General features: G+C 35.0%; 1 protein-coding gene across 5 annotated transcripts in view; it reads right to left on the bottom strand.

Moving 5' to 3' along the window:
* LOC126880042 (myb-related protein B) overlaps window positions 1-23,844 on the bottom strand; it is a 240,374-nt gene that overhangs the window by 43,317 nt on the left and 173,213 nt on the right. For 4 of the 5 annotated variants that reach the window (XM_050643662.1, XM_050643665.1, XM_050643666.1 and 1 more), the window contains exons 4-6: window positions 14,905-15,363; window positions 9,211-9,517; window positions 6,206-6,588 (exon numbers count right to left, since the gene is read on the bottom strand). In XM_050643662.1, coding sequence (XP_050499619.1) covers window positions 6,206-6,588; window positions 9,211-9,517; window positions 14,905-15,363 — 1,149 coding nt within the window. The remainder of the gene's footprint in view (window positions 1-6,205; window positions 6,589-9,210; window positions 9,518-14,904; window positions 15,364-23,844) is intronic. The other variant, XM_050643664.1, reaches the window with a different exon arrangement.

Genomic DNA, 23,844 nt, shown 5'->3' with positions numbered 1-23,844 from the left:
GGATCAGGGCTTTGGCAGTTTACGGCTATGCCGTTTGGTTTATGTAATGCCCCTGCCACATTTGAAAGATTAATGGAGGCAGTTTTAAGAGGTCTAACATGGAAAACATGCCTGGTTTACTTGGATGATGTAATTGTGGTTGGAAGGTCCTTTGATGAACATGCCAAGAATCTAATAGAAGTCTTTCAACGATTGAGGGCAGCGAACTTGAAGTTAAGTCCGAAGAAATGTCACATGTTTCGACGAGAAGTTAAGTATTTGGGACATATTGTATCGAGTAATGGTGTAACAGCTGATCCCGAAAAGATTGAAGCAATTAAAGATTGGCCAGTACCAAAAGATAAACATGAAATTAGAAGTTTCCTTGGCCTATGTACATATTACCGACGATTTGTCAAAGGATTTGCCAATATCTCCAAGCCCCTAACAAAGTTGACGGAGGAGGGCAAAGAATATACATGGAGTGAAGAGTGCCAAAAAGCTTTCGAACAACTACAAATGGCTCTGATCAGTGCACCGATATTAAGCTACCCGGGACAGGCAGGAAAATTTGTTTTGGATACCGATGCTAGCAACAGTGCTATAGGAGCTGTTCTCTCCCAAATCCAGGACGGACAGGAAAAAGTCATCGCTTATTTCAGCAAAGTCCTGTCGAAACCGGAAAGAAACTATTGCGTTACCAGAAGAGAACTGCTGGGTGTAGTGAAGGCTTGCGAACATTTCCATAAATACTTGTATGGCAGAAAGTTCCTTCTTCGCACCGATCACGCTGCTCTAAAATGGCTCATACAATTCCGTAATCCAGAGGGCCAGATGGCAAGATGGTTAGAACGATTACAAGAATATGATTACGAGATAGAACACAGGGCCGGAAGAGTTCACTCAAATGCTGATGCCCTTTCGAGACGACCATGCAGTGCGAATTGTAATCACTGTGCCAAATTAGAGGAACGATTTTGCCCCGTGAGACGAACCACCGTAATTAATGAGCAATGGCAGCCCCAACAGTTACAAGACGCCCAAGAAGATGATCCATGTATAAAAAGAGTATTGGATTGGATGCGGCAAGGTGAGAGACCTAGTTGGCAGAACATTAGTGCATGTAGTCCAGAAGTCAAGGCCTACTGGAGCCAATGGAATTGCCTGGTACTAAAAGATGATCTTCTGTACAGAACCTTTGAGAACGATGATGGTACAGAATCTAAGCTTCAGTTAATTGTACCTAAAAGTAAAGTGTCAGAAGTATTGCGTCAGTTGCATGACGGTACATCAGGTGGACACTTTGGTATTACGAAGACTCTGCAAAAGGTTCGAGAACGGTTCTATTGGGTGAACTGTAAAGATGATGTAAGGAGATGGTGCCGAAAATGTGAACCGTGTGCATCCGGTAATGGTCCGGTTGGTAAAAAGAGAGCACCCATGAGACAGTACAATGTTGGAAGTCCTATGGAAAGAGTAGCTATCGACATTGCAGGTCCATTTCCAGAAACCGATGCTGGAAATAAATACATCCTGGTAGCCATGGATTATTTTACAAAATGGACTGAGGCCTATGCATTACCAAATCAAGAAGCTGCTACCGTTGCAGAGGTACTTGTTAAAGAATTCTTTAGCCGATTTGGTGTTCCCTTGGAGATCCACTCCGACCAAGGGCGAAACTTTGAGTCAGCTCTTTTCCAAAACGTTTGTAAATTGATTGGTGCCAATAAGACCAGAACAACACCCCTGCATCCTCAATCAGATGGGATGGTCGAGAGGATGAACCGAACGATGGGTAAACACTTGTCCAAAGTTGTATCTGAACATCAGCGAGATTGGGACCAACACATTCATTTATTCCTGATGGCCTACCGCTCGGCCGTAAATGAAACTACAGGTCAAACACCAACCTGCCTGATGTTGGGTCGTGAAGTTCGGTTGCCCTGCGACCTAGAGTTTGGCTGCGGACCTTCCGAGGAACATGTTGCAGGCGAAGACTACGTTGACCGCCTGAAATTACGAATGAACAACATTCATGAACTTGCCCGACAACACATCCAGATAGCCAGTGACAGAATGAAAGATCAATATGATTCTCGATGCAAGAATGAAAGCTTCGAAGTAGGTGATCTTGTCTGGCTTTATAATCCGCAACGTCGTCGAGGCTTGTGTCCTAAACTGCAAAGACAATGGGAAGGTCCGTATGAAGTTAAGAAGAAAATAAATGACGTAATATATAGAATTAAGAAGTTGCCAAACGGTAAACCAAAAGTTATTCACATAAATCGTCTTGCACCATATGCTGGCTCAAATGAAACAGAAGAAGCACGAGTCCTCCAACAGGAGATGAAAGATGTCGCACAGCCAAGTTTTAATCAATTTATGTCAAATTACGCAGAAAGAAAGAGTGCTAGATTCGGCGTGACCACAGAAGTTCAGCAATATCTGTTTGGTGTTCCAGAAAACGTCTCTCTAGCCCACTGTGTTGCACAAGACCTCGAGATGACTAAAGGAATCTCGTCCGTATTCAATAGAAAGTTCGGCCGCCTGGACGAGTTAAGGAATCAACAACCTAAAATTGGAAGAGTATTGCGATTGGAAGATGGTCCTCGATCTTTGCTGTATATAGTGACCAGGAAGTCTTATACGGACACGCCAAGCTACGAGAACATATGGCGTGCTCTAACTAATTTGAAGAAAATGGTCTGTAATTATGACATCAAAGATTTGGCTTTACCAAAAATTGGCCATGCAGTAGAAAATCTGGATTGGAAGATTGTGAGAAGCATGCTGGAAGTGATCTTCAGAGAAACTGGCGTACGGATTACTGTGTGTTGCATGAACCCGAAGATGTCATACCCTTCAAAGACAGTAGACTGTTACTTCTTTTCTAGGGGTGTATGCAGAGCTGGAGAATCCTGTAGATTCCGCCATCCTGGGCCATCTAGAGTTGCTGATCGGGACGCTCAGATCTTAAGAGGGGAGCAGTGTAACAAAATAATTATTGACCTACCCTCGTATACCAGCTCCCGTCTCCGGACAGACAGAACACTATCGATGTTTCGAGATACGCCGATGCAGCGACGATGACGTGCAAGCGGTCACATGGACATAGCTGGAGATATATAGATATTTCTGGAATATCTGTATCGCATATATAAATAGGACATATTTGTAAATAGAGTTAGTCTTAAGCTAAAGTTTGTAAAGTAAACTTGTATAAATAAATAATAAAGTCGTATATAAATTACGAACCGCTAGTTTTATTGTAATTAGAAGTAATTACACTAATCACGCTACAATATGTTATGTTAAATAATGCTGGTGACCGTATGCAACCCTGTCTAACTCCTTTTCCGACTGTGAAGATATGTGAATTTTGTCCTTACTGACACCAAAAACGGGAAAAAGATCCAGGCGGTGCATCTCCTAAACCTTCCGACCAGTACTGGTCCAAGTCGACCATTCAAGAGAAACTAACACAAAAATACATTAAGAGGATCGGTACGTATTTTCGGTTGCAATGCTATTCAAATGAGGATTCATTTTTTTCGAATCCTGAGAAAACTAATAAGTATTTTTCAAAAATTTAAACGCAGAATGAAATATTATGTTATTAGCGAGGGCCGAAAGTCCCTGAGAACTTCTATAATGTTTATTTTAATAAGTTACAGGGGTGAAAAACTAAGAGAAAATTTAGTGTGATTTTTAATTTCAAATATCTCATTCGAAAGAAACTTCTTACATATTCTAAGGGACTTTCGGCCCTCGATAATAATTTAGTCTTTCATTTTGTGTTTAAATTTTTTAAAAATATTTATTAGTTTTTTCAGGATTCGAAAAAAATGACCATGTCCGTGGAAATCGAACATTCGCTATCTTTGTCATACAACGCACTCATTCGAATATAATGTTATGACAAGACTCAAGACAGTGACAAGTAGAGATGTGTCCGACCTGCTATTTTGATATAGCAGTTCATTCTGCTACTGCTTTTTAACGCTTTTACGATGATAATAAAATCAATCAAAGAGTTGTTTATTAAATAGTATTGATAGTGTATTTGAAAAATAATAATTGATTTAAGGCGTACAATTAATAAAAAGTTATTGTTTATATATTATTTATGGAAAATTCAAGTATTTCAAGTCATTAAAGTTAAAAAAAAAAGTATTATTTTATAAGAGTTTGTTCCGATAACCGCAAATAGGTATGAGTTTAGCTATAAAGTAAAGTGCCCATGGTGGCATAAAATGTAGTAAATGCTAATGCTTCAAGTACGTACTACATTTTTGAAGATTTCACTACACTTAAAAAGCATTTGCTTTTCTCCGTAATATTTGCTACTATTTACCAGCCTACATAGAAGAATGTACTACGCTTTTGAAGTATGTGCTTGTCTAGTAGTATTTTGCTTCAGTTTAAGTGAAGTTGGTGGGTGGACGTCTTCGGCGTAGGTATTGTTTTGTTACCATATGACAGAATTTATGAATGTGTGTCATAGAAAAATTTACAAACTAAGAAGAAGATTCTTTATTTTTGGGTCATTCTTTTATCAAATAAAATTTAATAATTGTGAAGAAGATTAACAAATAACAATTGTTTTACTCATGTACAATTCCAATAATTTGGTATGTAAACATGTGAATTCACAAATCACAAGCACATGGAAAACTAATTCCATCACGATTGGTGTAATGAAGACACGGCTGGCGCTATGCTTTTTAGTAGATACTTCTGGTCAGTAGTAGGTACTTCTGTTGTGTAGTAAGTTCTTCTCAACAAACGCACCTACTTTTATGTAAAAGAAAATGCTACAAAGTAGTACTATTTGCTGAAGCAATAGCATCTACTACGTTTTATGCATGCATTCCGCCCATTTTCTTGAGTGAATTATTAAATGTTGGCTTCATATTTTAATAAAGATGCTTTTAAGATTTTATAATTAAAGGCTTCGCTTTTTACGGAGGGTTTTAACCCTTTTGTTCTCGAAGAAAAATAATAAAATGATATTTTCGGCTCATTTTCCTAAGTGACTTCTCTATTGAGGTTGGCGGTCAATATGGCAAATTTCTCTCTATTCTGGGCTTGATGAATTAAGTCATTTACTGTTGTGTGGGTCCAATCTCTGATGTTTCGGAGCCAAGATTTTTTCTTTCTTCTTTAACCCCTTTTACCTTCGATCTTGCCATTTAATATTACCTGGAGCTGCTCAAATTCCCTATGGCGCATTATGTGTCCTAGATATGACGTCTATCTAATTTTTATAGTATTGACCAGATGAGGACGTGTGTTTATTATTCTCAGTAATTTTTCATTCGTGGTTCTGCTGGCCCATCTTATTCTTAACATTCGGCGGTTCATCCACATTTCGAATACATTCAATTTGTTAACGTCATACTGTTTTAATGTTCAGGTCTCGCAACCATATAGTAATAGAGACCACACATTCACACATAACACTTTAGTTTTCTCAATCTTTTTGTGACTGATAGCTTGGGGTTACAGAGCATTTTACGCATGTTCATGAAACCAGACCTTGCTATTTCATTATGATTTCTTTTCAGTGGTCTAGTTGAGTATTTAGCTCTCTGCTCAGGTATACGAAGCTTTGGGAACTCTGAAGAATGACTTTAACAGCCTGTGACTTTCTTCTGATAATATGTTCTGATAGCTTGGGGTTACAGAGCATTTTACGCATGTTCATGAAACCAGACCTTGCTATTTCAATGCGTCTTATGATTTCTTTTCAGTGGTCTAGTTGAGTATTTAGCTCTCTGCCCAGGTATATGAAGCTTTGGGAACTCTGAAGAATGACTTTAACAGCATGTGACTTTCTTCTGATAATATGTTCATCCATATCTTAAGTTGGTCTTCTGTTTCCGCTAATAAACTTTTTTTCTTTTTCGACTATTTGTATAGTATATAAATAATGGTAACCACTGAATACATAATTAGTGAAAAAATAATCCTATCATTTATACAAGTAAAGGTTATCCAAGAACATTCAAAAACTGAACGAAACCGAAATAGCCATCTCTACCTTTCTAATGACAATGTCACTGTCCACCTCATGTTTACATCTGCAGTTTCCATACCAGTGAGAATTTTACTACACGTAATTTGCCGTGTAAAGACAGAAAAAGTAGGGATAGCCGTAAAATATTTGTGAATTTATGTACCCATAGCCTTAACTATTTAGTTGAATAATGTAAGATTTACTTACAGGCCTCGCTCTATCCTTCACCGGTGTCGAAACCAGCGCACTCTGAGGTCCTTTGGGTGTCGACGACATCGTTACGTCAAAGGTAAGGTTCTGGATGTTAGGACTATTTAAAAACTGTGAAGGGCTGAAAGGTAGCTGCTTAATAGGGGAAGCTCCATTCCTTAACGGACTGAAGAATGACGATTTGGCGGTGTCGAGGAAATCCACTTCGAATTTCTGAGGATTAGGTTGCTCGGTGACGTCCACTTCTTCGGTTTCAGAGCTGTCCCTTCGTTTGCGAGATTTTCCTCTTCTCAAAATGGGAGGCGTTGTAGAACGTGAGACGCTCACGGTGCTGGTTACAGGTACAATTGTATTTTGGGTTAAAGTTGAAGCAGGTCCCCCTAAAAAAATAAACATTGGAAATTAAAGAAAAATCCTTTTATTTTGTGTCCTTTAATATAATAGGGAACTTGCACATTTTTTTATTACAGAATAATGTTCAGTTTTGTTTAATGAGATTTCCAAAATTTCACGCTTCAAGAACTCGTAATAACTTAGAAATACAAATCTAAAGTCTTCTGCGGTATAAAATAGTTCAAACGACCCGTGACGTCACATAGTTTTATGATATAGTTATGATTATGGTTATATTTAGGTATATTTTTCTTCTCCTTCTTTAGTTTATTGGCCTCCACCTACTTGGGTATTTGGCCAGCTCATCGGCGCGGAATAAAGAAAAAATATTTATATTCTAATGAGATTTATCGTATGTCATTGTAATAATATATACCAGTTTGTTGAGATTGGAGTTTGATACAGTTTTTGAAGGAAAGGAAAGAAGGTTTACTATGGAAAATAAAACCATTTTGTAAAAGTAAAACTTTTCTATGAATAGTTCAAACGATCAAAAACACTTGTGACGAAAGTCTTCTGCGGTATAAAATACATAGTTCAAACGACCCGTAACGTCACATAGTTTTATTATATAGTTATGATTATGGTTATATTTAGGTATATTCTTCTTCTCCTTCTTTAGTTTATTGGCCTCCACCTACTTGGATATTTGGCCAGCTCATCGGCGCAGAATAAAGAAAAAATATTTATATTCTAATGACATTTATCGTATGTCATTGTAATAATATATATACCAGTTTGTTGAGATTGGAGTTTGATACAGTTTTTGAAGGAAAGGAAAGAAGGTTTACTATGGAAAATAAAACCATTTTGTAAAAGTAAAAGTTTTCTATGAATAGTTCAAACGATCAAAAATACTTGTGACGTCACATAACTGTATTTTCTACTGACGTTTATAATGTCCAATTTAAAATTATATACACTTTTGTTTACTTTGTTGGTACAGAATGTAAACATATAACCGGATGACGCCACAACGCGTTTTGGGCTGGCTGGTATAATTTGAATTTTTAATCGTCTTTAGAGGCCAAACGAAAGACATGCAAAACTTTTTTATCCTTGATACATGTTTTAAATTGTGTTTATTGCATTTATAAAATGGTATTTTCTTTGATTTGTATAGTTTTATAAATTGTACAGATTATATTCGTAGATATATTATATAATTCGTAAATAATTTTTTTTTCGATTATAGCGGCATCTATTGACAACTAGAATAAATGTTATGTCACCGATGAAATGAAATCACCGACGTGCGTTTTTTTCTGTCACATACAATTTAATGCGTTAGAATGAAATCAAAAAACTGTGACTGTAGAATAAATAAATAAATATTAATAAATAAAAATTACTTAAAACATAAAAGTGAACGGCAGTTTATGTTTCCTTTCGATTCAGACGATGTCCACCATCCCTTAGACAGCTGTTTCTGTGTCTAAACGTCTTCAGTGGGCCACGTGAACACCTCTGAACCAGGACGAAAATAAACTGCGTATTTAAGTGGAATTTAAAAAATACGTGGATTCCCATGCCATTACATTTTCTTTTCCACAGCTTGAGTGCTTGCTCCAAATAAATTTTAAAGAGGGTAGGCGAAATACAACAACCCTGCTTCAATCCTTTCGTGACCTTAAATCCCTCAGACATCCTTGATCCAGTTTTAATTTTTGCAGTGGTTCTATTATACAGACTTTGGACTGCTTTGATAAGACCATGTTTAATGTTGGTTTGATGTAGGGTTGACCATATTTTGCTGAGGGGCACACTTGAATTCATTTATACAAGCTATAATATTGATTTTGATGTTTTCCTTTGGTACTTTTTCCGTACGTTTTTTAGTATGATTTCTGAAATGGTAATTCGAAACGCGAAAGGACATCGCACACATCTTATGGAAAATATAATGTCACTCAAATTCAATAAAATTTATACGAATAGATTCGTTTTAAATTAACGGTCAAATCTTATCATTGCGCCAACTCTTGATTATGATTAATTACGGCGCAAATTGCAATTAAAGTTTATCGAAATCACATTTTTGGAGGTCAGTAAAAGTGTCACTATTGCTCTGGGTGCTATTCAAAAGGAGCTTAAACCCCGCTGGGCCTAAGCGGATTAGTGAAACTAATCCGCTGATTTATGGAGTACCGACAATTTGGGTATTTTAAAATATTTTTTCTCTCTCTAACTTATGTACGTACCCATTTGATTTCAGATTTATTTATATCAATTTCTGCTCTTATTATTGAAAATATAGAGTTGGCGCAATGATAAGATTTGACCGTTAATTTAAAACTATCTATTCGTATAAATTTTATTGAATTTGAGTGACATTATATTTTCCATAAGATGTATGCGATATCCTTTAACGCATTATCAATTAAAATTCAAATTAATTAATTCCTTAATAGTACACAAACAAATGGTACAAGAAAATAGATTCAGAACCATAAAACGGTTTAAAAAGGTTCTGAAGCTGTTTTCTTATGGCATGTCTAACCACAATAATTGATTGTAATGAAAGCAGCCTGTCTGCCTAGTGCGCGCAGGCCCTTAGACTGCACTAAGTACTTAATTTGAAACAATAAATAATTTAAGAACAAACTTACTTGATTTGATAAAGTGCCTATTCGTCGTTTTCAACGGAGTGACACCAGGTGATTGGTAGAAGCCCATATCGAAGTCTGACAAAGCATCGTCATTCATGGGCGTCAATTTGACAGGTGAAGTTTGGTTTCCATACATACTGATGAAGTTGAAAGACACGGGCTCGTTAGAATTTTGAGCTTGTTGAGGTGGGGAAGGGTTGATTCGTTCGTAGACACTAGACATCTGCGGCGTAGGGCTAGGCGTTGGAGCCCCTGTCGAATAACTCGACTGGCTGCTGGCATGGTCAAACATTTCAACCGTCCAATCCTAAAACATAGAATTAAAATAAGAATATGATCCATATATAACTTAAAAAACATTACTAACAGAGAAACACAAAATTTCACATATGTAGACATTAAAAATGAACATCTACTATGTACATCATGCAAGCAATTGTTATGATACACCAATATATTATAGTGTGACCCATTTACATTAGAAAACCTCTAGAAAATTTGAAGTTCTTGACCGACTTTGACTAATTTTTTCTTTAAATATCATGTAATACAAGGTCTATTTCGGAACATAATGTAAAAGGTTTATTCAAATTTCCAGGACACACTTAGTCACACAATACTTTATGTTAGTTGGAAATTGAGAATTTTTATTAACGATTTTTTATTAAAAACGCGTACGCCACTGGATGGGTGCGGGTTTTGTCATAGCTATTTGAAAACCTCTAAAAATCCAGTGGCGTGGGAATTAAAAAAAATCGCGAATAAAAATTCTCAATTTTTGACGAAGAAAAAGTGTTGTCGTTACATGAACGAAAGATAAAATTGGTTAAAATCGGTTAACAACTTAAAATTTTATAGAATTGTTTCCCTAAATGGGTTACACGTTATATAAAAAGGGGAAATTGGTTACAAGCCAAAAGTAAAGCGTTGAAATAAATGGAATTAGAATATCTGCTGCGATATATCGAAAAACAAACCAATTAAAATTTATTAAATACAGCACAAAACTGTACAATACGATGTACATAGTAAAGATGAAAAATTATATCGAGAACTATAATGCCCAAAAGTTGCAAATAAGGAAATGAAAAGAATTATGAGAGGATAACCCATTTAGACAATTAGCAACCAAAATAATAGAATCGCAAAGGGGTCTTAAAGAGAAAGATTTAAAACTCGTATAATTATTTAAACAGTGCTGCTACTGGTATCAGTCTATCGATCTATCTATCTATTGACCTTCATTTGTCCAAAGTTGAACGTAGGCCTCCCCCTTCTTTTTCCACTCTTCTCGGTTCAGTGCTAATGCTGTCCATCTGGTCCCTGCGTATCTTTTTAGGTCATCCGACCATCTCATCTGTGGTCTGCCTCTTCCTCTTTTGTAGTCCCAAGGTCTCCCACTGGTATCAGTACAATAGGAAATATATAGTAACATCTCCAACAGATATAGAGAAGAATGGGCGCAGTGGAAAGAAGTGACTAGTGTATAATGTGTGATAGAAATAGTGCAGTAAAACTGAAAGGAAAATTTTCTAAGGCCGCCATAGGAAAAACTATGGAAGTTAGTACTATTAAATATATGGCTGGAGAGAATTAAGTTACGCACGCACTTGTAGCAGCAAATAAAGTAACTAATTCACCCATTTATTACGTTTCTTTTTTGGAAATTTATTTTGTTCATTTTCTCCGCACAACACACTAACAATAATAATTGCTGAGTTTATCTTCCATAAAATATGTAAATCTAGTGACAGTGACGTGATTTTGCCGGTAAATATGTTTAATTCCGGACTATTGCGGTGCGGACAAATATTAATAAAGGGCATTAATAGTGTCATGAGGCAGGATAAAAACCTGAAGAATAGAAATAACCTAAAGAGAAGGAAGCCCCATTGATTTGTTTATTATTAAATGAAATTTTTGAAAAGTTTCAGTAAAATATAACTCATGATACCTAATAAACTCAGGTTTATTGATTCGATTTGTATCAGCTAGATTTATTGCCAATTTGGTTCTTAAAAATATAAGACAATACCCTTTCTGGAGGTATTTATAAGCAGTTAGAATTTTTAACAAAAACCTGTTTTTTATTGTAAACTAATGCTAATACTACATTCATGCTTTTTAGAATTGCCACAAAGAATGTTTAAAAACTAGTAAGCTAATGGAATTTGAATAAAATCAAAAATAAATGATCAATCAAGCAGTGAAATATGGAAATGATACTGCCGTCAACGTTGTGTAACTGGGTAAACGGGTAATTGTTGATATGAATAAGGCTTTTAATAGAGTTTGTAATTTCAAATAAGAAGTATTCCATGCATTGTCGGTAGCATGTAGAAGCATTAGAAATGGGTGTAAAAATTTCTGAATTGTAGTACTAGATACTTTATGATTGCAAATTATTAGTAGAGGCAACGAAAGAGGTTGTGGCACTTGAAGAAGGCTCCCATCCGGTTAAAGGTGGATCTAGCTTTTGTTATTGGCCCACTCTTCATTTATTATGGTACCAAGATAGTTGTAGTGCGTCACTATTTTTACAGGGATTTGGTTATGATCTTCTGTTATCTTTTTTTTTTTTAATAATGACCATAAGCTTTGTGCCTATTGATACTAATAATATTAATCATGTCTTCAAAGTTCGACACCATCAGTAATATCACAGCCCTAGATGAGCTTCGACCTTCTTCTTCCTCTTCTTCATGTGCCTTGTCCGTTGCGGACGTTGGCTATCATCATAGCAATTTTAATTCGACCTTCAGCAATATATTTCTCCAGTCATTGCTGAACCGATCTTCCTCGTATTATCGTCCACACCATCCACCAGTCTTGGTCCCCTCCTATTTGCTACTGGTAGCTCTAATAGGGTCTGTCTGTCTGGTGGGTAGTTTTCATTTGCTCTTGACACATTACCAGTTCATCTAAAGCCTACCTATAATGGAAGATACTGTATATCTACCTTTTATTATTTCTTCTTTATACGTCTTGTACTGTTCGAAATTATATCGCCGCATGTTAGTAAATTCGTTGTAAATCAGGAAACATAGCAAGTAATTGGTCTAATACTTTTTAATCTTCTACTCTAAAGTCAACATTTTAACTAAAGAACCTATTTTGTGTAAGATATAAGACCGGCTTATTAACTATTACTTTTTATTTAAACTGTTAATATATTATTAAAAACGTTCTCATGTTGATGTTCATAGATTTTTATGTTCCAGCTAGGAATTTGAGAAGATGTCCCTTGCTATCCGCTAGATCGTGCAATACACGTCATGCAGAAAATATGCCTTTAAATAGAATTGTTTCTAGTGTAAATGAGTTTCCAAATATAGACTTTATGGGAGTCACACTAAATGCTTTTAAAAGGACTATTTCACGTGAATTATTTTAATTTGATTTTAATTTTTTGATGTCGTTAGTTTAATTGTAAGTAATGTAAGTTAACTTGTGTTCAATGTTTAATTTTGACTTTTAATTTTAATTGTAAAATGGAGTTTTCCGTCAATAAATATTAATTTAATGTTGAAGATCAGTGTTTGCATAATTATTCTTATGAGATAATTAGTTTATTTGTAGACTTCATCATAAACAACTTAGCGCTATATAAATTAGATATTGTCTAAATAGTTATTAATTTTAAATTAACGTTTTGTTGATTAATGGCAAGAACAGAATTTTTCTATACACGTATCATTAATTATTTATGATGATATAAAACACGCTATATCTCTTTGTATTCACATATTTTAATGAATATTATATTTTTATTCAGATTTCAGCAGTGGTATTTAGATGGGTAGTTAAATTTTGTATCTGAACTTTATTCTCTTTTAAGGGGAAGGTATGGTTTGAAATCAACATTTCAAGCACATTTTTGTGATTTTTTTAAACTATTGTACAATTATTTTATTTTTAAATTCAATAGGCATACAAGTACAATTCAAAGAATACTCAAAAAAATTTCACGGAAAATTATTGAAAAATAGAGAACGGTGACAAATTTTTTACAGACATAAAAAAAATGGATTTTGCGGTGGACATCACAAATTCGTTGTAACAAAACGGTGAAAATCAAAATATTTATTATTACCTGACGAAATGTCTAAAGAAAATCTAAGCAAAATTTCAGGTGGATTGGTCGAGTAGTTTTTGAGTTACAATGTCCACCGCCTTTGAAAAAGAAGTGGCGCACACCGGAATATGTTTTTGAATTGCGGAGTAACTTACGAAAGAGAAGTGAACAGTTGTTAAACGTCCCACCCCTTGTAGATCACTCAGTGAATGAATAAGCACTGTTTTAAGCATTATTATTTAGAGAGAAGCAGGTAGGGAGAAATATAAGAGAAAGGTAAAAAGCTTTCGACCTTTTTTATTTTATAGAGGGCACGGCAAAACATTTTTTTCTACGAGCGTACAAAAAAGTCTACTTTTCCGAACGCGTTTTAGTTTGGAAAGTTTTACATTTCCGCACTGAATTTAGATACATACAGTCGGAAAAATGAAAGAATACCCATGAACGAACATATAAAACACGCTGTATTTTCCTGTCACCGTGTCACAAAAAAGTTGTCCAGTGCAAGTACATGTAACAATAATTATTATATGTACTTGCACTGGCCAATTTTTTGCGTGACACGGTGACAGGAAAATACAGCGTGTTTTATATGTTCGTTCATGGGTATTCTTTCATTTTTCCGACTGTATTGTGCTTTTAATGCCCAATTGCTTCGCATGTCTTAGTTCGAAGATAACGTATAACTCAAAATTACTAAATATTAGGTAAGTTTAAAAATTTTGAAATTTCTTCTTTGGTGAAAATATTTGCTTTTTTGGCGTGAATTCTACGTTTTTTTTTTTCTTCAAATATGCTGTTAACTTAAAATAATCGCCTATATTGACATTTTTTCAATTTTTAATACTGCTTTAAGGATGGAATAGCGAGACTACAAAGTATTTGGTTTGCAGATTTTGGATAGACTAATAAAATAAGCTAAAAACACTTCTTCTTTTAAGCTATTTACACTTTTTTCTTTACACCAACTCATAAAACTTTTGTATTCTTTCTTGTACTTGTTTACTGATTTTTCCAGTAACAGATCAAGATTATTGACAACGTCGAGAATAGATGGGGGTAGTTTTTCGTCACTTGATGCTATCTAAATCACTGAATTATTTTAAAATTCGTAAGTAAAGATACGTGTGTGATAAAGTGTGTGACGTGCTTTTTGACAATACATAATTGCTTTGTTTGACATCGTTGCTATGACTTTAAAATATTAAAACCTGTATTGATATACACCATTCATTACTGCATAACAGGTATTTAGGCACCGCATTGACTTTAATTCGGGATTATTATAACTTATTAGCGTTATTTTTTAATTCAATTAATTGATTAAGATTTGGTCATTTTTTAAACGATCGTAGAAAAAATATTGTTCCTAACCCTTGCGGAAAGTCTCTTTTCCGAACTCGACTGCTTGCCGAACTCCGCTTCGCGTCGTTCGGCAAACTGCAATCGCGTGCCGAAAAGTATGACTTTCCGCACTAGTTAGCAAAATAACTATATATGTCTACAGAATCTATTGAATTTAGTGAAGTAGCAACAGTCACATAATTTGTTTCTATCAGGCATGTAATATTTCCATATTTCAAGTATTCTACACACATTTTCCAACTACTTATAAATACCTCATCCTGTAGATTCAGGATTAAATTTTCTTTCTTTACAGGAAAACCTTCCTGCCCCACCTGCGTCTCTTGGGTCCTTTGGTGGCCATAATGGGAATAGAAGTTCTCTGAGGGCCTCATATTCCTCCGTTGTCTCCCACGCTTGGACTCCCCATGATCGCGGTTCTCCGACTCGTATTTCCTCCTCATTGTGGAATTCCAATGGTTCTTGATGGCATTGTCGGTCCGTCCGGGCAATAGCTTCGCTATTCGGGCCCATTGGTTACCTAAGACTTGATGTGCCTTGTAGATGATGTCGTCTTCTTGCTCGGTCCAGGCGCTCTTCTTTATTTTCGGGTTTAGGTGGTTGTGCCATCGTTCTCGACATTGCTTGCCGATTCGGCCTTTGAGATGCCGGGCTATGAGAGTCCATTTTTTGGCTCCGTATTTGTTTACTAATTCGATGACTTTTTCGTCCTCCTGAAATAAATAAAAACAAAATGAATAAAGTATTTTCAACGAATACAAATAAAATATGTCTATTTTGTAACATCAACACGCTTATATTGTTCCTAAAGATAACCCATACGAGAATTTAGCTGTATGAACGTCAAAGTTCCCCCAACCAGTTTGGGTTCATAAATGCTCTTGGTGCGAGAGGCACTCCACTCAGTATAAGTTTTATTCCAGAGATGCAGATACGTCAATTACAACGTATAGGTACTCATGTCTGGTTGATTACGAGAAAAAGAAAAAATAATTAGAAACCTTTACTGGAATCAGGCCGCAAGTTTCAGAGTTGATGAACACAATGAATAGGTGAAAATCATGCGTGGAGTGGGACAAGGTTGTATTTTGCCTCCTCTAATCTTCAATCTCTACTATGAAATAATATTTATCGAAGCTTTGCACGAAACTAAAAAAGGCATTCTACTAAACAGGTACCGGCGAAACAACATCATATATGCAGATACTCTGGGCTAATTAGCAAAATTCATGGAAAAGTTATTTACCAGCAATTTTATTGCTGGAATCGAATTATAAGATCCTATATATTAATAATATAGGTATGCAAAGTCCGCAGATAGTGTGCTACTTTTTTTATAAACAAAATGGCGTCGACAAATCGTATTTTTTTCAATTATTGCTCTATAACTTCGAAGATTTTAACTTTACAACAAAAACACCCAAATAAAAATTCACCGCAATTAAATTCTGCATAGATATATGCTTTTCCCGATTTGCTCCGACGAAAATTTTCCTCGGAAAATGCGGGTTTTCCTAACAAAAACTCTAATTTTCAAATAAAGTTTTAGGTAAGTAATTATTAATCAATAATTAAATAACTTAGTGACATCAAATCTTTCTTGGAACAGATTGTAATTCCAGAAGCCGGTGAAAATTAAACGGATATTTTAGCAACAATTCAATTGTTAATTAACAATTTACGATCGCAATAATAACCAAAATAATCATGATGCATTGATCAAACTTTTAAAGATTATAAAGTTGAGATGCTTATTTAATATTTTATCGACAAAATATAAATTTTTCTTTTTTTTTGCATAATCTTTAAATTTTGAAAAAAAAATAGTTATAATACGCTAGTCTAATTAGTAAAGTACAAAGAAAAGTTATTTACCAGCAATTTTATTGCTGGAATAAAATTTTAAGATCCTATTTATTATTAGTATAGGTATGCAAAGTCCGCAGATAGTGTGCTACTTTTTTTATAAACAAAATGGCGCCGACAAATCGTACTTTTTTCAATTATTGCTCTATAACTCCGAAGATTTTAATTTTACACCAAAAACACTCAAATAAAAATTCACCCCAATTTAATTCTACATAGAGGCATGTTTTTCCGGATTTGCTCCGACGAAAATTTTCCTCGGAAAATGTGGGTTTTCCCAACAAAATCTCGAATTTTCAAATAATTTTTTTGGGCCAGTAATTATTTATCAATAATTATATAGCTTGGTGAAATAAAAGCTTTCTTGGTATAGATTATAAATTCAGAAGCCGGTGAAAATGAAACGAATATTTTAGCAAATTGTTAATTAACAATTTACAGTCGCAATAACAACCAAAATAATCATTAGACATTGATCAAACTTAGAAAGATTATAAAGGTGTGATGTCTATTTAATATTTTGTCGACAAAATATAATTTTTTCATTTTTTTGCATAATCTTTAAATATTTAAAAAAAATTGTTATAAACAAATTAACATTTCTCAGAAGTTGTTTATTATATTCTAATTTTAAAAAACACTTAAAATGCGTATTTCGTAGGTCTTGAAAATGAATGCTTTAAGAAAATTTTCCAACCATTTGCAAAATAGTTATGAAACAGCAAAGTAAATATACGTTTTCTCCGTTGTTTATAATTTGTTTTAATTGTTTCAAAGCTTAAAAGTGAGTCTATGGTACAATCTAATTACTCACAAAGAATGTCAAAAATTAGTGCAATGGTTATATTTTAATCAAAGATTAAAAATACTTTTTTTGTAATTTTTAGCGCAAAAGTAGGCCTGATACAGAGTCGGAGCTGAAATGTTCACTCGAAGCGACTGACACGCAGCATAGGTAGTGTATTAAAAGTGTACGTTGCGCGGCCGATCGTCGCTCCGAGTGAAAATTATAGCTACAGTACTGTATTACTCCACTTTCGCGCGTGTAAATTGCAAAAAAATATATTTTTAATCTTTAATTAAAATATAACCATTAAACTGATAATCGTTATTTTTTTGTAAATAATTAGCTTGTACTTTAAACTCACTTCTACGCTTTGAAAGAATTAAAAAAAATTATAAACACCGTAGTAATCGTATGTTTACTTTGCTGTTTCATAACTTTTTTGCAAATGGCTGCAAAAAAGTTTTAATGCATTCATTTTCAAGATATTTGAAATGCGCATTTTAGCTATTTTTTAAAATTATAATAAAATAGAGACTTTTTGAGAAACGTTAATTTGTTTATAACTATTTTTTAAACATTTAAAGATTATGCAAAAAAATAATATTTTGTCGACAAAATATTAAATAGGCATCTCATCTTTATAAGATTTCAAAGTTTGATCAGTGTATCATAATTATTTTGGTTATTATTGCGACTGTAAATTATTAATTAACAATTGAATTGTTGCTAAAATATTCGTTTAGTTTTCACCAGCTTCTGGAACTATAATCTAAACCAAGAAGGGTTTTAAGTCACCAAATTATTTAATTATTGGTAGATAATTACTTATCTAAAACTTTATTTGAAAATTAAAGATTTTGTTGGGAAAACCCGCGTTTTCCGAGGAAAATTTTCGTCGGAGCAGATCGAGAAAAACACGTCTCTATGCAGAATTTAATCACGGTGAATTTTTATTTGAGTGTTTTTGTCGTAAAGTTTAAATCTTCGGAGTTATAGAGCAATAATTGAAAAAAACACGATTTTCGGGCGCCATTTTGTTTATAAAAAAAGTAGCACACTATCTGAGGACTTTGCATACCTATATTATTAATATATAGGATCTTATAATTCGATTCCAGCAATAAAATTGCTGATAAATAACTTTTCCCAAAAATGGCCTATTCTCCGATAATCAGCCCAGACTAAGATGACACCACAGTATTTGTGGACAACCTAAAAGACCTACAAGTTCTTAAGAACAAAATCACATATTAGTCAGCATTACAGACTCAATATAAACGTAAAGAAAACAAAGCTCATGGTAATTAAAAAGAAGATAACCAAAAAGGTCAACTCTATCAACCACACCCCAGCAGAAAGAGTGACGCACTAAAACTACCTCGGCACCATAACAAATGAAGAATGGACCAACCACCAAGAGTTACTGCAATCGCCAGTTAACTTGGCGACAGAATACGCACAACGTCACAGAGACTGATGACCATCCCCTAAGCCACTCTGCAATTTTGGGTTTGTGCGTCTCGCCAAGTTAACTGGCGACGACTATAAGGGCGCACATCGGAAAAACGCTAGATCCACCTTCAACCGGATGGGAGCCTTTTTCAAGAGCCACCTCTCTCTTGGTATAAAAATAAGAAACCTACGATGCTACGTATTCTCTTAACTTTTTTGAATCGAGGACCTTGAACGACGAAAGGTGCAGAACATTGTAAGCATTTGAGATGTGGCTATATCAGAGAATAGTTAAGATCACTTGGACTGACCGAGTCACAAATGACGAGGTCCTCGGAAGAATGAAGAAAAACCGAGAGGTACTGACTACGATCAAATCTCGAAAGTTAAAATACTTCGGTTACATTATGCGAAACAAATCCAGATATGCCCTCCTAGAAGCCATTTTGCAAGGAAAAATATTTAGAATGCGACATCCAGGAAGAAGAACACTGCTGCAGGAGAACACAAACGCAAGAAAAGCAATATTAATGTTAAATGGGATTTTATGGGATAGAGTAATACAACAACTACAACATGAAGAATATGTGGTATGGCATGATATTAAAGTAAAGAGCGTAACAATGTAGAACAGATAAATGCTGTCATTAAAGAAACGGATGAAAAAAAAAGTGTCAGCTTATAACAGCGATGGAATACTGAATACAAACAATGCGAAAATTAAGCTGAAAACGGGGCAGTATTAATAGAATTGATGACATGACAGACCAAATATAGATCAATCGATTAATATGGTACAGACATATACATAACGACCAATCATAGAAACCCAAAAAAGTGTTAAGAATGGAATCCAAAAGGAATGAAAAGAAGAGAAAGACCACGAAAGAGATGGAGAGAAGGCATCGACAAACATGTAGAGTATAGAGGAAGGTCTGGAACATGAAACATAGGCAACCGAGATGAATGTAGATTTAAAAAACGCAAGGCTTTCGTATCAGAGATTTATGCCTAGTTGCACCAACAAATTTTAAGCTCCAGCTTAGCCCAGCTCAGCTTATAGATAGGACCGCTTTAACTCTCACTTACGTTGCACCATAATTTTCGATTCTTATCATCTCAGTCCACGCGGAAATCCATTGTGGCAAGCTGAAAATTGATCTAAACCCTAATAGTGTAACGCTTTGTTTACATGGGCGGTTTGCCAACGTTTGACGCCGCGGTTTACCTGAAAAACCCAACCGCCGCGGTTCATACACATGAGAGCGATTTACTGGCGGTCTCATTCCTCCCCTAGTAAACTTACAACCGCCGCGATTTGACGACGGAAAGGTTGCATGTGTACGATGTTGAGCGGTTGCATTTGTTTCTATGTTAGACTTGAACCGCGGCGGTTGGGTTTTTCAGGTAAACCGCGGCGTCAAACGTTGGCAAACCGCCCATGTAAACAAAGCGTAGCGCGTATGTTTCGTAAGCTGAGCTTAAGCCGCGTCTTAAGCTTAAGATATGTTGGTACAACAAGGCATTAAGTCTGGTTGCACGGTTGCACCAACAAATCTTAAGCTCCAGCTTAGCCCAGCTCAGCTTATAGATAAAGTCTCATTTACGTTACACCATAATTTTCGATTCTTATCTAAGCACGTCTTAACCGAGACGAAGTTTAAGATGCAATGGACCGTGATAGTGTGACGTCAAAAAGGTTCCCTAACAAAGCAAAAGTTTGACGTCTGTGAATTGTTTATACACGTGATTTGTGTAATCATTTTTAATTTTATTTTGTTTTAACAATCATCTGCACATTTTTTATAAAGACACAATCCTTGCTAGTCATATATAAATCATATTGCTTTTAATTTTATAAATGTCCTTACACAAAATCAAGGATTTACACACTACATAGTATTTACTGCGTTTCTTCAGGTTCATAACCAGTCCTATATGGAAATATGGTGGGAAATATAAACATCTTACAAACAATATATTCCAATTATAAACACCAAAACAAACACCACGTGTGCATTTTTGCTTTGTTTGGAAACTTTCCAGAGTAGCCAACATTGAATTGACGTCACGACCATCATGGTCCATTCACGTGGCAATCCATTGTGCCCAGAGGTGTAACCAGGATGATCCTAAGGGGGGGTTACGTCTACTTGAAAGTCTCTGGGGGGTTTGGAATAAAAATGCTGTTAAGCGTATAGAGCTCAAAGTACATCCAAAAGGGTGGGGGGTAAAAACTCCCAAAACCACCCCCTGGTTACGCCTATGATTATGGCAAGCTGAAAATTGATCTAAGACTGAATAATGCAACGAGTATGTTTCGTAATCTGAACTTAAAGCACGTCTTAAGCTTAAGAGGAAACAATAGCGATCAACAGGTAGCGAAAACGCGTTCCAAGATTGCGGCTATAATTTTGAATATTTTTTCGAGATATTTGGCACACGTATTCGTAATATAATAAAGAATGGCGGTACAGAGCCCAATTTGAAAAATATATTAACATGTGGAAATTACCCTTTAATTAAATACAATATTAAAAAACGAGCCTGTACCGCCATTAAGAACAAAAAAATACACTTTCTTCAAATAAACTTTTTTATCCGATGTCTAGATTTTGTGTCATTTTGGAACTACTAATGAAATAAAAATTTTAGTAGTTCCAAAATGACACAAAATCTAGGCATCGGATAAAAAAGTTTATTTGAAGAAAGTGTATTTTTTGTTCTTAATGGCGGTACAGGCTCGTGTTTTTAATATTGTATTTAATTACAGAGTAATTTCCACATATTAATAAATTTTTTAAATTGGGCTCTGTACCGCCATTCTTTATTATATTACGAATACGTGTGCCAAATATCTCGAAAAAATATTCAAAATTACAGCCGCAATCTTGGAACGCGTTTTTGCTACCTGTTTATCGCTACTGTATCACCTTAAGAGCTGTTTGTGCAACCTGGCATTAGGCGCAGATTTTAATATTTTGTGAAAGTAAAGAATTAATGGGTAGCACAAAAAACACTGTGTAGTTAAATGAAAGCTGCAAGAAAAGGAGATATAATAATAATTATTATCATGTTGCACTGTAACGTGACTACTCAAAATGCATAATAAATAATAAATATAAAAACACAATGTGTTTATTGCTTAGCCACACACGAGGAAGAAAGAAAAATATGCTTAATTGTATTCGATATGTGAAATACATTGGCGGTAGTTTTTAATAAGCAGTTGACAATGTCGCGAATGGTGTCGTGTATGCTTGATAAAATGATAAATTTTCAAATTTAGCCGCAATTGGTTTAATTTTAATTTTATCTCTGCATATTGACGCACGCACATAAACTGGTTACCAGTGACCATTAAACAGGTTTCGAGTAAATCGTTAAGCTAAGTTTATTAACCATTCTTGCGAAACCTCATACTCCAACGTTGAAAATAACTACTAGACATTCTAAACCCTTTACTTTGGTACCTATTGATGTGAGCTTTACATGATAAAAATATCGAACTTATAGTAGTGTTGGAAAGAGGTCGCGGTTATATCCGGTGCTCTATTTAATACACTCATCCTATTGATGCGTTTTCCATGTAAGGAATCTATAATCTAATTCTATTGAATATTTTCGTCTATTTGATATTCTCCTTGAAGGAGTTTTCGTCGACCGGAAACCAGGTGGACTAGTAATCGATAGATTTGCATAAAATGTTTACCTGTTTTATTCTTTCATATCTATTCATAGTCAGGTCGAATTTGTCTTGGAGAAAGAACAATATTGGCGACGAGTATTTTTTTGTTGGTTATACAGTATGTCAGTTGTGTATTATAGACACGATATGATAAAAAATCAGCCGTACAATTTGGTTTTCGGAATGCAGTGGGTACGAGAGAAGCTTTCTTTAGTATACATGTGCTAATTTCAACAATTTAGAGACGTAAGTTGCGATATTTATGCATGTTTCATTGATTACCATAATGCGTTAGGTAAAGTTAAGCACGACAAACTGATGGAGATATTAAGCAATATTGGAATAAATACCTGTAATCGACGAATCATTAGCAATCTTAACTGGAATCAAACATCGTCTATCCGGACAGAGGCAGGAGAATCCGATATCAGAATCAAACATGGGGTCCGACAGGGATGTATTATACTATCACCACTGCTATTTCTGTTTACGTGATCTTTCAAGAAGCAGTAGCAGTAGCTGATGTTGAAGCCGAAATTCGAATTAACAGAGAATGTATCAATAACATAAGATACGCAGACGGTACACTTTAGTTCTGAAGCCCTCCAGGAATATAATCACAGAAGTAAGTCAGAGATATCGACTTTCACTAACGGTCAACGAATAGAAACAGTAAAAACATACACCTACCTTGGTACGAACGTCAATGAAAATTGGGGCCATTCATAGAAATCAAATGTAGGATAAAGAAAGCATGATCTGCATTTCAAAAAATGGCTAAGCTATTCAAATGTATGATTTATCAATACCCATAAAAATCAGGTTACTACGATGTTATATCTTTCCTTTACTGTTGTACGGAGTTGAGTCGTGGACTCTCACAGACGCCACCTGCAAGAAAATTGAGGCTTTCAAAATGTGGCTTTATCGTCGAAACCTGAAGATATCTTTTACCCACCACGTTACTAATCAAGGTGTTTGATTAAGAATGCAAAAAGAAAAAGAGCTGTTAACCACAATAAAAACAGCCAAAATAGAATTCCTCGATCACATCATGAGGAAGAGCGAGAGGTATTGACTGCTGCAATCAATTTTACAGGGAAAGGTAGAAGAATAACGTGGACCAGGAAGGCGAAGGAATTCCTGGCTGAAAAATCTACGTAGGTACGAGGTTCAACACAACAACCACAAATCTTTATAGAGCAGCAGTGTGCAAAGTACAGATTGCCATGATGGTCGCCAACATACGAAAACGCAACTTTAAAAAAAAATCGAAACAAACAGAACAAAAGAAAATTGATCGCAAAAACAGTGTTAGTGCGTCATACAGTAAAATGACTCAAAGATTCGAATGTTATATGAAACTGTTAAGACAGGAAATAGAAAAAAATCATGACTTCA

Source organism: Diabrotica virgifera, chromosome 2, assembly GCF_917563875.1.
Source record: "Diabrotica virgifera virgifera chromosome 2, PGI_DIABVI_V3a".
Taxonomy (NCBI): domain Eukaryota; kingdom Metazoa; phylum Arthropoda; class Insecta; order Coleoptera; family Chrysomelidae; genus Diabrotica; species Diabrotica virgifera.
The sequence above is the reverse complement of the archived record's forward strand: the minus strand, read 5'-3'. Positions and strand labels throughout refer to the sequence as shown.